Genomic DNA, 17827 nt, shown 5'->3' on the forward strand with positions numbered 1-17827 from the left:
TGATAGGTACTGATTTATTTTTGGATTTTTGGGCATTTTCATCAACCTCCGTAATATTTGAATCATTAGAATGCATTTACTAGAACTCAAGTCACGCAAAATTTAAAGTCAACAACACAATCACTGATTTCTAACTGCGATTCCTACCAAAAGTAAAGGAACGGATCACAAACCACGAACAAAAAAGTTTAAAAATTAAAAAGTCAGTGATGGGAACTGCGTATTCAGTGTCGTGCAATTTTAATCACAAAACTTTTCTAATTATCGTGAATTACATAAATAACTTATAAATTGTGATAAGTGCGGACCGTACCATGTGTTACACATAAAATTCCAAGTTTAATTTGAAGTTTTCCGCAACCAAATGAACTTTTTGTGAATGACTTCAAAAGTACCGTTACTGACTAATAAATGCATTTTAAAGTGCCTCGAATATAAATAAACGAAACTATCATCACACCCAGCTGCTTCAGACGTAAGTTTTCATAAAATTCACGAAGTTTTAGCCCAAATAATCGGCATGGAGATTTTCTAAGTTCACAATCAAAATGGCGGACGTAGTGACTTTTTATTGTTTATTTATTTCTAAATCTGGCTGTTTACAGCTGCCCTGTTGAATCATTGCGATTTTATAACCCCAGTTACTCATAATAAGCCCAAAAATAGTCGGTTACACTTGCTTTATTTACCTTAACCTGTTATGGTTATCCAGTTACAGAAACTGGTTTACATACAATTTGGAATCTTCAACAAGTTGAGACTTGATTATTTCATAATATTTGGTCTTGAGTCTAGACCTAACCTAGATGTGCAGCTAGTACCATGCAGGTTAGTAAGGCAAAACTTGTGTTGACCCCGTCTTGCCGTTTTGTGACCCCTTAGTAAGTCACAATGATAGATTTGTCTACTAGTGCACCCTAGATATTTGCTATGACATGTGTAGACAATGATTTTCTAATATACTATGAAGAAAGGTAGGGCATAGCCCTCTGGAAGTTGAAGTGTCCATAAAAATTCTGATCTCGTGAATTCTTTCTGTTTTCGTGAGTATTATGACTAATCTTTAATAACATTATCACTTTATTGTGCAGTAAAACCTAAACTGGTGTTCCCCATACCCCATTTGGCTGTCTGGCAGAGACTAATATGGTGTTAATGAGTGGAATTTGTTCGCAGTAAAATACTACTGTAAACAGGTCACACAATAATTAAGAGTGAGGACTATTAATTAATGAAGTGGTTGTTGTCTGTATAGTGTCCAACATTACTAACTTTATTTTCATTAACTGGTAGCTTTAAATGAATGAAGAAGAATAAGATGTGTCATGTCTTAGTCAGAAATCATAAAGAATAATTGCATCAGAAATATACTTTATATGTGGGATCTTCTTTCAGTTACAAAGTTAGATATGTCTCTTGTTAGCACCCTCAACCTCTTTGTATATCTGGACCAGTGGTTCATTAGATTTGGCGGTGACCACTTTTATTTATATTATTCTTGTGATGAGGAACAACTATGTAAATAGTTTTTAACCAACTTCAAAAAAGGAGGAGGTTCTCAATTTGTTCAGTTATCAAGTAGTATTTACCTATTTACATAGATGTCACTATCCCGCAATCTACATCGCGGTATTAGGATTTCTTACATGTTAATGACCCTATGAAATATACAAATAAACATTGCTTCTACTGCCAGCGATCCTAACATAAGGCTACCAAGCCTTTTCACAATTCATCTGTTTGTAAGTTGCTTTGACCTGCAAAAAACTGCACACAAGTTGAATTGTCTTTGTGTTGGTATTGTGTTCCTGCAAGATGGGCTAACATTTTCACAGGAGAATGTTAGTTTACAGGAAACTTATGAACACAATACAAAGCTTGTACCACAAATATACACTTACACATTTATTAATGTATAATTATAATTTGTTACAGATGGTAGTTCGCTGGCCGAACCACCACTTGTGCTGCAGCTCCAGCTAATCCACCCCCACCATGGGACAGCAGACATCCAGGAAAAGTATGTACTTCAGACTTATACTAAGTAGCATAAAGGCACTTTAAACTAATGTCGGAATTAAATCTATTCCTACCTTGCTTTAACAATATGTATATCAGGTCAAAAAGACACATAGATTTAATGCCGACATTAGCTTAATGTTCTTCCTTTCTGCAACTTGGCATAAGTCACCCACTTCACCATAATAAATAGCCAACTGGAGATGTGCCTCAGAGAATTTTTCTGGTTCTTAGTTTTTTTTAATTTTTAACTTTGTTTATTTAATATAAATCATTACATAATATTATACACAGTACCATGCGCTAAAACCAGCAGATTTAAGTGGGACATGGTGAGATCGCTAAGATAATTTACCATTTATACAAAATGTCAAGCTGAACATCTACTAATTCTACTAAGTACATGATTATCTGGATATTTTCATAAGAATACTGGGCCTCATCCAGTCATACTTCATCCTTAGACACCTTTTTGTGACCTCAAACTCAATATAAAAAATTATGGTATGTTCCAGGCAGCAGCAGCGCCTGCAGCTGCGGCTGCGGCGCGTGGGAGCGGCGCTCGCGGCTCGCGGACTCGCACGTGCAGAGATACGTGGCCGCGCTCACTGACAGGTGAGCTCTATGCTCTAGTCTATGCTCTGTGTCTATGGTATCTGCAGCAGTCGGCTCGCGGACTCGCACGTGCAGAGATACGTGGCCGCGCTCACTGACAGATGACTTACCCACTATAGTAGTCTATACATATACATGCATCCATCCTGCCATCCCTCAGAAGTGACAAAGGGCTTAGAGAAGATTTCTCCATCTGACTATCTTGGGCTGCGGTTGCCCGATCTTCCCACTCCATAATAGTCTATGGTTTATGGAAAACAGAAGAAAATAGTTCCACGGTGGGCATTACTGCTCTGGGTTCTTGCTCAATGCAGAGGAAGGTCAAAAGGCCTGACAATGACGAAGATGACACAAAAGTGTCATTATCATCATCATCACAACCCCAGTGCTGGGGCATGGGTCTCTTTCCAATAAAGGAAGGGTTTAGCTAGTCCACCATGCTGGCCTGGCAGAGAACAGAGTATTGGGATACTCTGTTCCCTGCCTTCCTCATTAGGCAATTACCGGCTACCAATCTTTTAATGTTTACTGTATTTAAAGCCGTTTATCGATTCCTGAAGAATTTTGCATTGCGCTCACTCGTGCAACCTCAAGAGCGAGCGCGGAGCTATTTTGTCACGTTTTATTTGCGCCCTATGCTAGCCCTTCTATAATTTATTTCTGTTTATAGTGTTTTGTCATCACTGAATAAATATCTAAGACCTTTACTCAGTCCACACGCGACATATTACGCCAAAATGATACTTCGGCTGTTTTTAACAGCATGCGGATTTAATCACTCTCGCGGAATGGCCGCCTTTTTCCCGCGTCTCGCATTCATATTCTTATTCTGTCATACGTATGACCGCGTGCGGGGCAATCCCGCATGCGTGATGAATCCCGCACGCTGTTAAAAACGGCCTTCATTGACACCCTATCTTCCTTGTATCTAACTAACCGACTATCGGTCTCTCGACAGATGGAGCGCGGGGCGCGATTGCTCGTGCCGGCGGCGGCCGCGGCGCCCGGCCTGCGTGTGCACCGGCTACCGACGCGTGTCAGACTCGAGGCACGACGACAGGTATAATATAATCATCATCAGCCAATATTCATCGACTGCTGGACAAATAAATAAAATAAATAAATATGTGGGGACATCTCACACACGGCCATCCGACCCCAAGCTAGGCAGAACCTGTGTTATGGATGTCGGACAGCTGATATATCTACACAAATACACAAATACATAGATAGATAGATACTAAATATAAATATCATCAACATCCAAGATCCGAGTACAAATATCTGTCTGTAAACAAATATCTGCCCCAGCCGGGAATCGAGCTCTGGACCTTCGGCTCAGTAGTCAGGTCAGTCACTAACCACTACGCCATTCGGTCGTCATAGGCCTCATACGATTTAAATGGGTAGCGTGCTGGACATAGGCTTCTCCCAAGGAGCGCCACTACACTCGGTCCTTGGCCTTCCTCATCCAAAAACTACCGGCTACGCGCCTAAGGTCGTCAGTCCAGCGGACAGGAGGGCGTCCCACGCTGTGTTTGCCTGTTCGTGGCGTTCACTCGAGAACTCGTCTACCCCAACGGTTATCGGTTCTTTGGCAGATATGACCAGTCCACTACCACTTCAGCTTGCATAATTATAAAAATAAATAAATAATATGTAGGGACGTCTCACACACGGCCATCCAATCCCAAACTGGGCAAGCCTGTAATATTGGTATCGGACAGCTGATATATTCTCACAGATACATACACCCATGACCCGAGTACAAATATTTGCCTGGCCGGGAATCGAAACAAACACTACACCATTCGGTCGTCTGTATGTACCACGAAGTGCCAACGACTACCGACTGATGGCAGTATAGTAGAATATAAATATGCAGAACTTGTATTTACGCCGATTTTGTGGGGCGAAGCACAAAAGCTAATAAACAATATTAGGAATAATTAAGATCTAAGTTATATATATTATTTCTTTTTTTACAGACTGGCCGCGGTGTTGACGCTCGGCGCGAGGGATCTCAGGCGAGAACTAGACGCCATCGTCATTAATACAGGTACATTTATTGTTATTTTATTGGCTTTTGATAAGTGTATCTAGCAAATACAAATAGGCAGAGATGACTGTGTTGCTGCAACCACTTTTCCCTAATCTGTGTGTGGTGGATTTCTCTTTTTGTCAAGCAAAATAGATCCCTCGAAAAAGTACCCAAAATTATCGATAGATGGTAGTGTAACTGATAAGATTACGAACACACGCACACTAACATTAAAAACTTTCCTTCAACTAGTGCTTGTTTCCGAAGAGAATTCACAATATTTTTGAGTTGAAAGTTCCAATATAGTTTTTGTTTGTTTGTTAATCAATCTATTGTTTGTTCCCAGAGGCCGAAGTGACTCGAGAGAACGGGGAGCCAGTCAACGCGGAGGTGTACGTCCTGTCTGTCGCGTCACGACCGTGAGTTTATTACACTCTTATTTGTAAAATATATAAAAACATCTTCATCATCAATTTCGCAACACCTTGTGGAAATAGTGATCTACTCATATTACGTATTTGCCAAAAGTGCCATGTGTGGTCAGTATATTTGCCAAAATTACTGCCGAAATTGCCTGACTTTTTGGTACCCATTTGGCAAATACAGCAAATATCCAATAACAAATACGAATAGCCAAGTGTGGTTCCAGCTTTACGTACGTTTAATTAATAATAGCCCCGATAGTTAATAACTCCACAAAATAAACCACATACCTACCTAAAATCTTTCACAACTAAAAATTATCCTGATCTAAAAAAACATACAAAACAGAAAAGATTTTTGTTTTTATCATGGAGACAAACTGCTATTGGCTTACACTACCACTTTTGTGCAGCATCCTCTAAATGTGTATGAACTGTAATTAAAAGTGTAATGCTAATTCCAGAGTGGACGGGGAGGGGTCTCCGGACAACAGTCCAGCAGAGCTTCAGCACTCTGATGGCTCCATACGGTTGCATCCACACTTCCAGGTATTTTTTTTTTTTATTAGTTTCCATATATTCAAACTAGCTCTAAGTTTAGTTTGCTAAGCAACTAAACTGAGTGACTGTACTAAGTCATGGTAGCTGATATGTCGTTTTCTATTCAATTATCTACATTGATTTACATGCATTTATATGGGTTGATACTATGTATGTGCTCCTTAAAATGCTATTGCTACAGAACTGTCATTGCGAGACACAATAGCAATTTATTGGAATGATAATTATACCAGCCGTCATCGTATTACGGGTAAGCGTCCAACTATCGTAAACGTATTTTACGTATCGGACCTCGATGCCGAAAGGTGAATGCTTATCTGAATTTGTCCAATACTATCTAATTTCGATCTACTACACACCCGCAATAGTTTTAATTAGTCTTTCTAATAAACTCGCGAGCATTGCAGACGGCGTCTTCTATTCGTATGCTTCATCTTCTAAAACACTACCTAATTAACCCCCCTCTCCCTTTACAGGTGGTATGCAACGGCGAGCTCCGCGCCCTCCTCCTCCGCGCGCCGCGCCCCCCCCGCGCCCACACACAAGCAGACTACCAACACCGCCTGGTCCCCGACCTACAGCAGATCACGGCCTGTTGCTTCTACTGGGGCAAGATGGATAGATATCAGGCGGAAAGGCTGTTGGATAACAAGCCTGAAGGTAAGAGAATACGCTTCCGCGATCTAAAATTCGACTGGATAATAAGTAAGCAATTTAGGATGGGAATAGGTTGACTACCAGCACCGCCTCGTGCCGGACTTACAGCAGATCACGGCCTGTTGCTTCTACTGGGGCAAGATGGACAGATATCAGGCTGAGAGATTGTTGGATAACAAGCCCGAAGGTAAGAGATTTCACCACTGCAGTGTAGGATACGACTGGGCAATAAGCAAGCAATGTAGGATGGGAATAGGCTGACTACCAACACCGCCTCGTGCCTGACTTACAGCAGATCACGGCTTATTGCTTCTACTGGGGCAAGATGGATCTGAGAGACTATTGGACAATAAGCCCGAGGGTAAGAAACTTCACCACCGCGATGTAGGATAGTATGGCTATATGTATCGTCTAGTGTCTGATCTAATTTAGATCCCCGATGCAGGATTTCGATAGTTCTGAGATGAATAGAGAATATTCACTTCATGAGCAAACCTCACGATATTGTATAGACTTTCTATCTTCCATCTTACTTTATCTTACAAAAAGACAACAGGTTCATAGCAACTTATGAGACAAGACAAAGTATAAATAACTTTTGGCTTTACCACAAAAACTAAGATAGTATTTGACAGAAACACCTCATAAATCTGTCAAAATTTTGTTATAAGCACTTGTTAAACAATTATTATTTTTTGTTGTTGTAATATAGTTTATGTATAAATAATAAAATAAACAAATGTCCTCTTTTCCCACAGGCACGTTCTTACTCCGCGACTCGGCGCAGGAGGAGCACCTGTTCTCGGTGTCGTTCCGCAAGTACGGCCGCTCGCTGCACGCGCGCATCGAGCACCACCGACAGAGGTCAGTTGTCTATACTGTATTCATTCTTATTTGCTTATTTGGCACAAAAGGTAAACAATCTTTGTGTGTCTTTTTAATAAACAAATAAATTACAGCCAAAATAAATGGTTTAATAGGTTCTACCTTTTTTGGCATAAGATTTATTTGCCTAATCTCGTATTGCATAGTAACGTTTGGTCAAAGTCTCGTTACGCCGAAAATCGTATGGCATAAATCTCGTTTAGTAAAAAGTTATTTCGCATAACATTGTTTAGCCTAATAATGGTATGGCCAAATCTTGAATAGCCTAATAATGCTATGGCATAGGTTTACAAGGTTTATACAAAGTAATAGTATTCGTTTTTCTTTAACTTTGACGTAGCGTCTCCCTACATAGCGCAAACTGGTGCCTTGTAATGTTTCCGCTGTTTGGAAAACGCTCCGCTCCGCTTCGCTGCGCTCCGCTTTGGTTTTGATGAACATGTGCACCTAACACGCTCCTCCTCGCTTTGCTCGTCGTCGCACCTATTTTTAGGTTTCGATCTCATGGGGTTTGTAATAATTATATTGGTCGTTAACTTTCGATTTTTTGATCATACAATATCGTGATTTTCGGGATGTAGGAGAAAAATACCACAATTTGTACATTTACTACATACTTAATATATTATTTATTAAGATAACGTTACGAGACACAAGATTATACATAGGTATAGACGAACATAAATTTGAGCAAACGAAACTTAGGTGTTTAAAGATTGTGCCTAAAGAGTTTTAGACGAAACGAGCCTTATGCCACATAAGTCTTGGCAAAGTGATGGTTCGGCCAAAAAAGTTTAGACCATACGAGTTATGCGAAATGAGTTTTGGTCAATAAAGATTATGCCAGATGAGCGGAACCCGGTTTAATATTGATCTCGTAGATCAATAATTTTTGCAAAAAATATGTTTTATTTTATAACTTAGTTATTTAAATTAATTCAAATAAAAAGACACTCCGAGACTGCTCAAAATCTGTGGCAAGTAAGAAAAAATGCATTAGGTATCTATCACGTGGAGGAGACGACCAAGATGTCCTCTAAATAAATAATTGTCTTCTCTCCACATTCGGGACCAAACTATTTATCCATTAGTCTCTGATGCGTCGCTGGAGCTGAGGTAAGACCGACGCACATTACTTCGAATTGGAACAATCCATGGGCAGGAACGGTAAACGCTGTTTACTTCGAATCCTGCCTTTTCAAGGAATTTGCCAAAAAGCCGCCTTGAGGTCAATAGAACTGAGATACCTAGCGTCTCGGAGTTGGTCAAGGATACTATGAAGCGTCCGTAGTCGAGCTGGCTTCAGTGATCGTAGCACTAGACACATGGCACGGTCAGCCATTGGGGGACCCAAAGGGCCTTACCACAAAAACTTATACTGTGTTTATCACATGTTTAGCGCTTTAAACGCTTGATAAATCTTTCAAATTTAGTTTAAAACACTTGTTAAACAATGTTTAAAGATTGTTGTGGTAGTACAGATAATATTCTGATCGAGCGACATTTGAATCGACAAATAATTCTAAAATTTCTCATCGACTAACCCGCACTAGGCCCGCGTGGTGAGCTAACCCTTCTTTTATTGGAAAAAGACCCGTGTCCCAGCATATTTATTTTGGTGACGGTTTAAATTGTAACCTATTACAATTGTAAAAGACGTCGACTTAAGATGTTGTTGATGTTTTTTTTTCCAGGTTCAGCTTCGACGCGCACGACCCGGCCGTGTTCAGCGCGCACACCGTCACCTCGCTCGTCGAGCACTACAAGGTAACGGATCAAACGATTTTGATTAAACACACACCCTGACTTACATCAAAAAATTAAACGTAATTAAATCCAAGTCTAGCTCGCTCTGACTAAAAAATCGATACTAAACTGCCGTGTGTAATTGTACAATTAATAATTGTTATTTTCGACCAATGTATCCTAGAATGTGGAGTTTTGGAGCATAACGTATTTTTTTATTTTTTTTTCTTATTTAATGGCCACTTGCGATCGGTCCTGAGACCATAAGCAGGTATTTTCTGTGGGCGTCACATGTCGGGTCTGTCATCCATTGATTGTTTCCCCATGTTTTAAACTAGTCCCCTTTTGTCAAGATCCAGGATTTTGTGTCTCTTGAGTCGGGTACAATTCAGTTCGTTAGTGAGCTGGGCGGCGAGTGGGTTCACATGCATCTGCAGTCGCGTTCTGTATCTAGCTGTTCGAGATCTAACCTCCTCCAACACGGTAGGAACTTTCAAGTATTCATGTATTTCAGATGTTTTGGTGAATAGGGGTGCGTTGCTTATTTTTTAACCGACTTCAAAAAAAGGAGGAGGTTCTCAATTCGTCGGGATATTTTTTTTTTTTTATATTTTTTTTTATGTATGTTCACCGATAAGTCCGCCGTTTATGAACCGATTTTGAAAATTCTTTTTTTGTTGTATTGGGTTGAGCTTCCAGGTGGTCCCATTTTTTTTTCAGAATTTTATCTAACCCCTAAGGGTGGGTAAAGGGGTAAAAACAGGGTATGAATTTCCATTTTGGACACATATTAACCGATTCTAATGAAATTAAGAACGTAAATATAGTTCTTATAACAATAAAATATGATGGTGACCTTGAGCTGATCTGATGATGGAAACGGAAGGCAGTCAAGGGAACTCCTCAACGGTATATAGCAACTACCTCGTGTTTAGGCTTGAATGATTCGTATTGATTAGTAGGACTTTTTGGTATCATTTGCATCTTACTTTTGATTAAAAATTATTGCAAATAAACTAAAAACTATAAAATAAAATAATAATTTAAAAAAATAAAAAACCGACTTCAAAAAACCACTAAAATGTAAGTAATAATTTACACAAATTATATGTGACAGTACAAATATACCTAAGCAGGAACTGTTCTTTTTTGAAGTTGGTGCCATATTTCTTCAGATTACTTTGTCACTGCACCAACATAAAAAAGAACAGTTCCTGTATATTTGTACTGTCACATATAATTTGTGTAAATTATTACTTACATTTTAGTGGTTTTTTTCTAAGGATTGCATTTTGACACCTTTGTATGAGTTGTATGTTTGAAGTGCTTGCAGTGCCCCAAAGTTCTATGCCATAAGTCCACAGTGGCTTGAGAATAGATGTGTATACCAACAATTTATTTTCAAGGCTTAGTCTTGATCTTGGGTTGATGAGCCATTCTAGTTCTCGTGTCTTCAGGTTGATTGCGTTCCTCTTTTGCTGAATGTGATGTTTCCATGTCTGTTTTCTGTCCAGGTGCATACCCAAGTACTTGACATTATCTACGTGCTTGAGTGCCTCTCCTCCTAGTTTGACTGGTGGGCAGTTACCTTGTCTTAGGGTGAATGTGATGTGCACTGATTTGGATGCACTTGCCTTTATCTTCCATTTTTCCAACCATTTATCCATTTCCCCAAGATATTCTTGTAGTTGCTTCGAGGCTTGCTCTGGCGTCTTGCTGCTAGATAGGGCTGCTGTATCGTCAGCATAGGTGGCTGTGGTGACATTTCTGGACTGAGGTATATCTGCTGTGTAAAGACTGTACAGGGAGGGGCCAAGCACAGAGCCTTGGGGAACACCAGCTTTTATGTCATAAAGTTTTGAGTGGGCTTTCTTGCACTTTACCCGAAATAGTCTCTCACTGAGGTAAGATTCCAGTAGTGAATAGTATGTATGTGGTAGTACCATTTTTAGCTTGTAGAGTAAGCCTTTGTGCCACACCCTATCAAAGGCCTGCTGAACATCCAGGAAAACTGCCGAGCAGTACTCTTTCTTCTCAAATGACTCTCTGATTTTATTGCATACCCTGTGGAGTTGCTCTATTGTTGAGTGCATTTTTCTGAACCCAAACTGGTGGTTAGGTAGGAGGTTTCCCTTAGAAATTATGGGCTGAAGTCTGTTGTTAAATAATCCTTCAAACAGCTTGGACATTACTGGCAAGAGGCTGATTGGTCGGTAAGAGCTAGCTAGGTTTGGAGGTTTACCTTCTTTGTGGATCATAATAATATCTGAGATTTTCCAGATGGAAGGGAAATAGGAAAGTCTGAAGATGCTGTTGATTAAGTATGTTAGGTAGATGACCGCTTTCTGTGGTAACTCTCTGAGTATCTCAGCAGTGATTAAATCAAAGCCAGGAGCCTTTCTCAGTTCTAGTTTTCTTATTTCTTTCTGTAGTTCCTTTGGAGATACAGCTCGTATTGGCATACTCATTTGATAGTCACTCTGAAGGTAATCATCCACTTCTTTTTCCCAAGATTCCTGGTTGTTACCGGAATTCTCTTGAAAAACCGATTTAAGATGTGATGCAAATGCTTCTGCCTTTTCCTCATCTGTTTTTGCCCATTTGTCATTGTACTCAATTGGTGGTTCAGCTAGTTGGGGTTGGCTTAGATGTTGAGTGGCTTTCCACAACGAGTATTTAGAGTGGACACTTAATTGTGGTGAAAGGGCTTCAAGATGGCTTTGTACAGTTTCATTTTCTATATTGGCCAAGAATCTTTTCAGTTCAGCTGCAGCTTTGTTTAGTGCTGTTTTATCAGATGCAAGTCGACTGACATGCCATACTCGTCTTAAACGTCTCTTTTCTAGAATTCTCTCTTTTACTTCCAGGGAGAAGTTGTGGTTAGTTTGATAAGAGTGTTTTACTGTAGGTGTGGTTTTCCAAGCTGCCTCCTGTATAAGGTTAGTGAATTTAACAACGGCATCATCAATGTCATCTCGGGTTTTAAGTTTATGTTTTAGGTTTATTTCATTCTGTATGATTTTTCTAAAAGCCTCCCAGTCAGTTTTATTACTCGACAATCTTTCGGGTCTTTTTTGTTGAATTACTGAGGTGCTAAGTGTGACAATCACAGGGGAGTGGTCACCTGCAACATCATAGCAGCTCTCTGTCTTTGTATATAAATTTGATATGCCACTGGAGATTAGGAAGTCTAGCAGGTCTGGGATTTTACTCCTATCTGTGGGCCAGTAAGTTGGTTCACGTGTAGTGAGTATTCTGTAGTTTTTGTCATCAATGCAGTTCTTTAGTTGTCTTCCTCTTGTGGTTATGAGTCTTGAGCCCCAGACAGTGTGCTTAGCATTCCAGTCACCACCAGCCAGGAATCTTCCTCCTAGTCTGTCAAAGAAATCCTTAAACATGTTGTGTGTTATTTTATGTTTCGGTGGGCAGTATACTGACGCAGCTACCAAATCACCCCCTGTGTCCTCAATCACTACCGCAACACCCTGTAGAAAAGCTTTTTGATATTGAAGTAGCAAATAGTGCTTGATGCTACTCTTAATGAGAATGGCAGCACCTGCATGAGCAGTTCCATCTGGGTGGTTTGCAGTGTAAATTTTAAAGTCAGGCAGTATAAAGTTGCTGGTGTCCGTCAAATGTGATTCAGTTATAAGTATAATGTCCATTTTGTGCAGTTGTATAAATGTTTTCAGTTCTAATTTGTTTGGGGTCAGCCCATTTATGTTCCAAGTTCCTATTCTTAAGTTAGTGTTGAATTTTTCCAACCAACATGGTCACTAGGCTTAATAATGTCCCAAGTTGTGTGATAAGCTGGTCAATTTTTTCAGTCTGCTTTATTATTATAGATTGGAGATAGTTATCTTTCTGTGTTGATGGTTCAGTATCATTTGATGATGGCAATGGCTGTTGCTTTGTAGCTTCAGAGTAGGTGCGGTATGTTGGCTTATTTTGAGTTTTATCTTCAGTATTCAGCTGGGTCTCGCTTTGAGGACTAGAAGTGGTCTCAGTTGGTTTCTGGTGGGGAGTGTTCCTTGTGAATCTATTTTTACTGTTGTGTTTCCGGTCTCTAATTTCCTTGTAAACAGAACAACCTTTATAGTTAGCAGGGTGGTTTTCAAGACATAGCGCACAAGTGGCAGGGGTGTTCTTATCTTTAATAGGGCAATCTATTGTATTATGGCTTTTTGCACACTTTACACAACGGTATGGTCTTAAGCAATTGTTTTTCGAGTGTCCATACTGTTGACAGCGCTTGCATTGGACTATAGAACTTTTCTTTCTCGGGTCTTCTATAACTACTGAGGTGTTATAAATGTATTTAATTTGTTTTACACAACCATTATTTGGGCTTGGTTCTAAATTAACAAAGAACGTACCTGTGGGGATCTTGTTTTGACCAAACCTTGCATTGATGATTTCTCCCCGAACGGTATTTCCAGTTTTTTCTATCGCCGCTCTGATTTCCTCTGTTGGAGTTGATGGGTGTAGTTTTCGGATTACAATTCTGTAGGCCCTTTCAGATTTAGGGGTAAATGTGTGGCCTATCAGTTTATGTTCACGCATTAGAGACATAAACACTTTGTAGGTTTCAAGATCTGTGAATGTAACTCGTAGCTGTTGTTTAGTTACCGTTCTGAGTGCATAGTTATCTTTTGTGATTCTTGTCTGAATAAGGTTAGATAGTTTGTTTATATCTGTAATTCCGTAGAGGATCACTGGCGGTGGTTTGTATTCCTTTTTTTCGGTAGATGACTGGATGGGGACATCTGACATAGGTAGTATTGAGAACCTATTAGTCAGTTGTACCTTTGGAGACTCTGATGGCGGTGAGTTAGAAACTCTTTTCCGTTTCTTATCTTGTCTAAGTATCGGCACAGTTTGCCACTCACAGCTGTTGTCACTGGCAGTTGGCATATCATGTTCGCCAGTAAGTGAACGCGAATCTAATGATTTTTCAGTGTTGCGCATTCTCACCAGCTCACTAGTATCCGTTAAAGAGTTGCTTCTAGGCTTAGAGCCAATGTTAAAGAGACCTTTGTGGAAAACTTGTTGCACTAGGGTTTTATTGGGGTTAACATTTTGTTCATTTCGCATTGAAAGCGACTTATCTATGTTTATATTTTGCGAGGAATCTTCTGTATCACTCATTTTATTATCCATTTTCCATGTTATTTACGATGAACATAATGTATAATCAAAATTTTGATCGTTATTTTTTGAAATTTTAGGTTATATTTTTTAACACTTTTTATCACTATCACAACTGTAAAATACTACTATCACTAATAATATTAAGTAATTGCGGTGTGAAAGAATGTTATTTTGCTATAAATAACTTTCTAAATAAGAATATTATCAATTTATTTTGAGATCGCGATGTTAGCGCTTTCAGTGTTGCCACCGAAAAAAAAAAGAGCATAACGTATGGAAAAGTTGTGTAGCGACATAATTATGTTTTAGTCATGTTTACAATGTTAGCTTTTGGGTAACTTCCAGTAGCGCACAATGAGCCAGTCGCCTCGCGCCCTCCATTTAGCTAATACACTTGAGAAATGTAATTTGTTTACTATGTCTAGTAATTCAGTAAAAAGTCTGACCTCAAGGATTACTGCGTTTGTCATTGTCATTTACCATCAATCCCGTAGTCACCCACTTAGCTTCAACAGTAGTATAAATATTTCACTAACACATCTTTTTGCCTACAGGACCCGGCATGCGTGATGTTCTTCGAGCCGATGCTGACGGCGCCCCTCCCCCGCACCAACCCCTTCTCGCTGCAGCAGCTCGCGCGCGCCGCCATCGTCAGCCACATCACTTACGACGGTAATATACGGACTTTAGATTAACAATGATGTCGATTCTGAAGGCAGAAATTCTAATTTTAACGCTGTCAAACTAAAAAAATTGCTAGCATAAAATGACATTTACGGAAACAATCATAGAGTCGAATTTTAAACAAAGAAATTAAGGTTTTGACAGCTCTAAATTTAGAATTTCTGCCTTCTGAATCGACATCAATATACGAACTAAATGGTGTGTCACATACAAAAACAAAGCAAAAAACGATCTGCATTTTGTTTACTGTTTTTCCTCACGTTTTTTTTCCTAGAGCCATGGTATAAACTTATTTATTTACACTTTATTGTATACAAAAACAAACATAGAAACAATTAAAGCTATTTCTTCCAGCCAAACCTTACTTGTACTTACATTGTACTTAAATTACAAAGAACTCATTGACAGCGCCAGGATTCGAAACCGCATCTCCGCCGTGAGTGAGATGTCCCCACATATTATTATTTTCAGTTGCCATAACAATGTTTTTTTTAATTTTCCAGGCGTAGAACAGCTCCCTCTACCGGCGCGGCTGCGCAGCTACCTCAAGGAGTACCACTACCGGCAGCGGGTCAGAGTGCGCACGCTCGAGCCGTGAATTCATGCAAAACGGTTCAGCAACCGACGGTTGACGCGTGAGTGGAGTGAACTTGGAGGAAAATTAAGGCTGGATGTTTAAAAAGTGGTATAGGGAGCCGAATGTAAGTGACTCAGGGGTCATTCCGTAATCCTTACTGTAAAAAGTCACGTGATCGATAAAGTTTTTATAAGGAAGTAAAGATTTTATTCCTGAATTTTCAAAAGTAATTGAACGAAATAACTGCCTGGGTTTTATATTTCATTTCGGCTTGGTATACCACTTTGAAACATCCCAAAGAAACGAATGGTTTATGATGCTTTCATCAAGGGATTTTATTTTAACTGTGAGTAATGTTATTATTTGTTTTCAAAACCATTCACGGGCCATCAATAATGTTGTTGAAGTCGTATTTTTCAGATTTAACAATCGATTTATAAATAAATAGTATAACTTGAGATTCAGTCGCAAATAAACAATAAATGTCTAATAATTTATCTTTATGCCAAGGTTTCGGTGAATTCAATGTCAGATCACTGTCAAAACTATCCGGTTTTGCAAATGAAATATGAATGGATCTTAATATACTTAAACATAATTATATTTAACACTAGAGTGGGCGCGTGGGCTACAGGTGTAGACCAGGATATAATTTTGTTGTAAATATCTGGAACGCACGGCACTAGCGCTCTGTCCCCCCGTGTATTCCTTCCTCACGAACCCCCGCGTCCCCCAGCAGCGTGCCCACTGTCCCGACACACGGATACCTGAGGTATACAGTGGCTAAAGTTGCTGGGCTACGTATGTAGCCCGCGCGACCGTTCTAGGTAAGTGTTTTTTTCTGATTTTCTGTTTTATTTCTTGGATTTTATATTTTTTATGCACATTTACGTTTATATGAAATGTAGTATCATATTACTTGATTGTTTTTTTTACTTTGTTAGTTCTATTTTGGACTAATAACACTAAAAAATAATTTGAATAATTTTAGGTAATAATGGCGGTGAACGAAGGTCAAATTCGGATATGACTTATGGAAGACGAGGAAAATAGTGATAACTTGATGGAAAGCGAAGAAGAAGGTCCTATGGAACCGTTAATTCTTTCCGATAATTCTCATTTATCGGAGAGTGAACCATAAATACAAGATTTGGACGAAGATGATGTGATGTGAAAGTACCATCATCATCATCAGTTTTGATCAGCTACAAGTCCCGGAATGGTATGAAATGGAGTAAATTTCCACCATCTGCTACTATATTGTATCCTATATTGTAAGAAACTATGATCAGTTTATAAGTTTTGTGTCCTAAACTAAAAAATATATCTGATTTGTGCGATGGTCCAAAATAATATCGATATTTATAAGCATGTTTTTGTTTGTTAAAAACTTAGTTAAAATTAGGAAATATTCAAACGTTTTTTATTTTCAAATTTAAAAATAAATATGATAGTTGAAATGTAGCAAAGTGTTTTACTTTTCAATCAAATATCTGTGCTCATGAGGCATTACAAATGGGCTACATATGTAGCCCGCGCGACCATCCCAGGAGTTAAATGAGCGCGCCTACTCTAGTGTTAAATAATTTGAGTACATAGTTTATTTTGTAAAAAAATACACATTCGTGTAGGTCTCTTGTATTAAAATTTATTAGCTGAATTACATTTTTTGATAGTATATTTTTTGGGCATAAATAAGATAAGCAGATCTCTAATAATGAAGGTCTTTATTGACTATATTCAAACTATGTAAAAACTGTAAATAGTATTCAAAATTTTCTAAATATTATAGATAGGCGGTTCACACACTGCCCCAAAAAACGCAGCGTTTTCGTTAAATGTATGAACGCATTAGTAGATACTGAATTTTTTCATACTTGGCATAAAATTTAAACAATCTAAGGGAACTTAAATAGAGAATCGGGTTCCCTGTATCTACCTGTACCGGTAACCTGATTATGCGAAAGCGCTCATGACATTAAAAATCTCTATGTAAGCACCCTAAGGGCCTGTTACACAATGTCTGTATAATGCCTACCTGTAGGATAATAGACATGCTGTCACTCTGTAATTATGTTTTAGACAGTGACAGCATGTCTTTTATCCCACAGGTAGCCAATATCCAGACTGTGTCTATTATATCCAAACGGAGGACGGACTTTACAAGTAAGTGTGCTTACATAGAGAGACTGGGTTCCCTGTATCTACCCGTACCGGTAACCTGCTGTTTATCTTTCTGCGAGTGCGCTAGAGCATTTCCCGGTTTTAAATCTCTCAGTGGGCGCTACCTGATCAAGTTACCGGTACGGGTAGATACAAGGAACCAGATTCTTTATGTAAGCACCCTAACGATCGAACATTCAGCGTGATGCGTGCAGCGTGAGAACCGCCATTTTGTTTAAAAGTTTATGTTTAAATGAAGTTTGGAAATACCGCTCATGTGGCTTTAAATTTTTACTATCAATTATC

General features: G+C 39.1%; 1 protein-coding gene across 1 annotated transcript; it reads left to right on the forward strand.

Moving 5' to 3' along the window:
• Positions 1 to 178: 178 nt before the first annotated feature.
• On the forward strand, positions 179 to 15860 carry LOC105396212 (suppressor of cytokine signaling 5). The gene is made up of 12 exons (XM_048629880.1): positions 179 to 475; positions 1936 to 2020; positions 2535 to 2634; positions 3593 to 3694; positions 4623 to 4693; positions 5022 to 5094; positions 5562 to 5646; positions 6135 to 6318; positions 7074 to 7179; positions 8895 to 8967; positions 14652 to 14769; positions 15285 to 15860. The coding sequence occupies exons 2-12, from the start codon at positions 1996 to 1998 to the stop codon at positions 15377 to 15379; spliced, it is 1032 nt and encodes a 343-aa protein (XP_048485837.1). The 5' UTR covers positions 179 to 475; positions 1936 to 1995; the 3' UTR covers positions 15380 to 15860.
• The last annotated feature ends 1967 nt before the right edge of the window (positions 15861 to 17827 follow it).

The sequence above is a fragment of the Plutella xylostella genome, chromosome 24 (genome assembly GCF_932276165.1).
Source record: "Plutella xylostella chromosome 24, ilPluXylo3.1, whole genome shotgun sequence".
In the NCBI taxonomy this organism is placed as follows: Eukaryota; Metazoa; Arthropoda; class Insecta; order Lepidoptera; family Plutellidae; genus Plutella; species Plutella xylostella.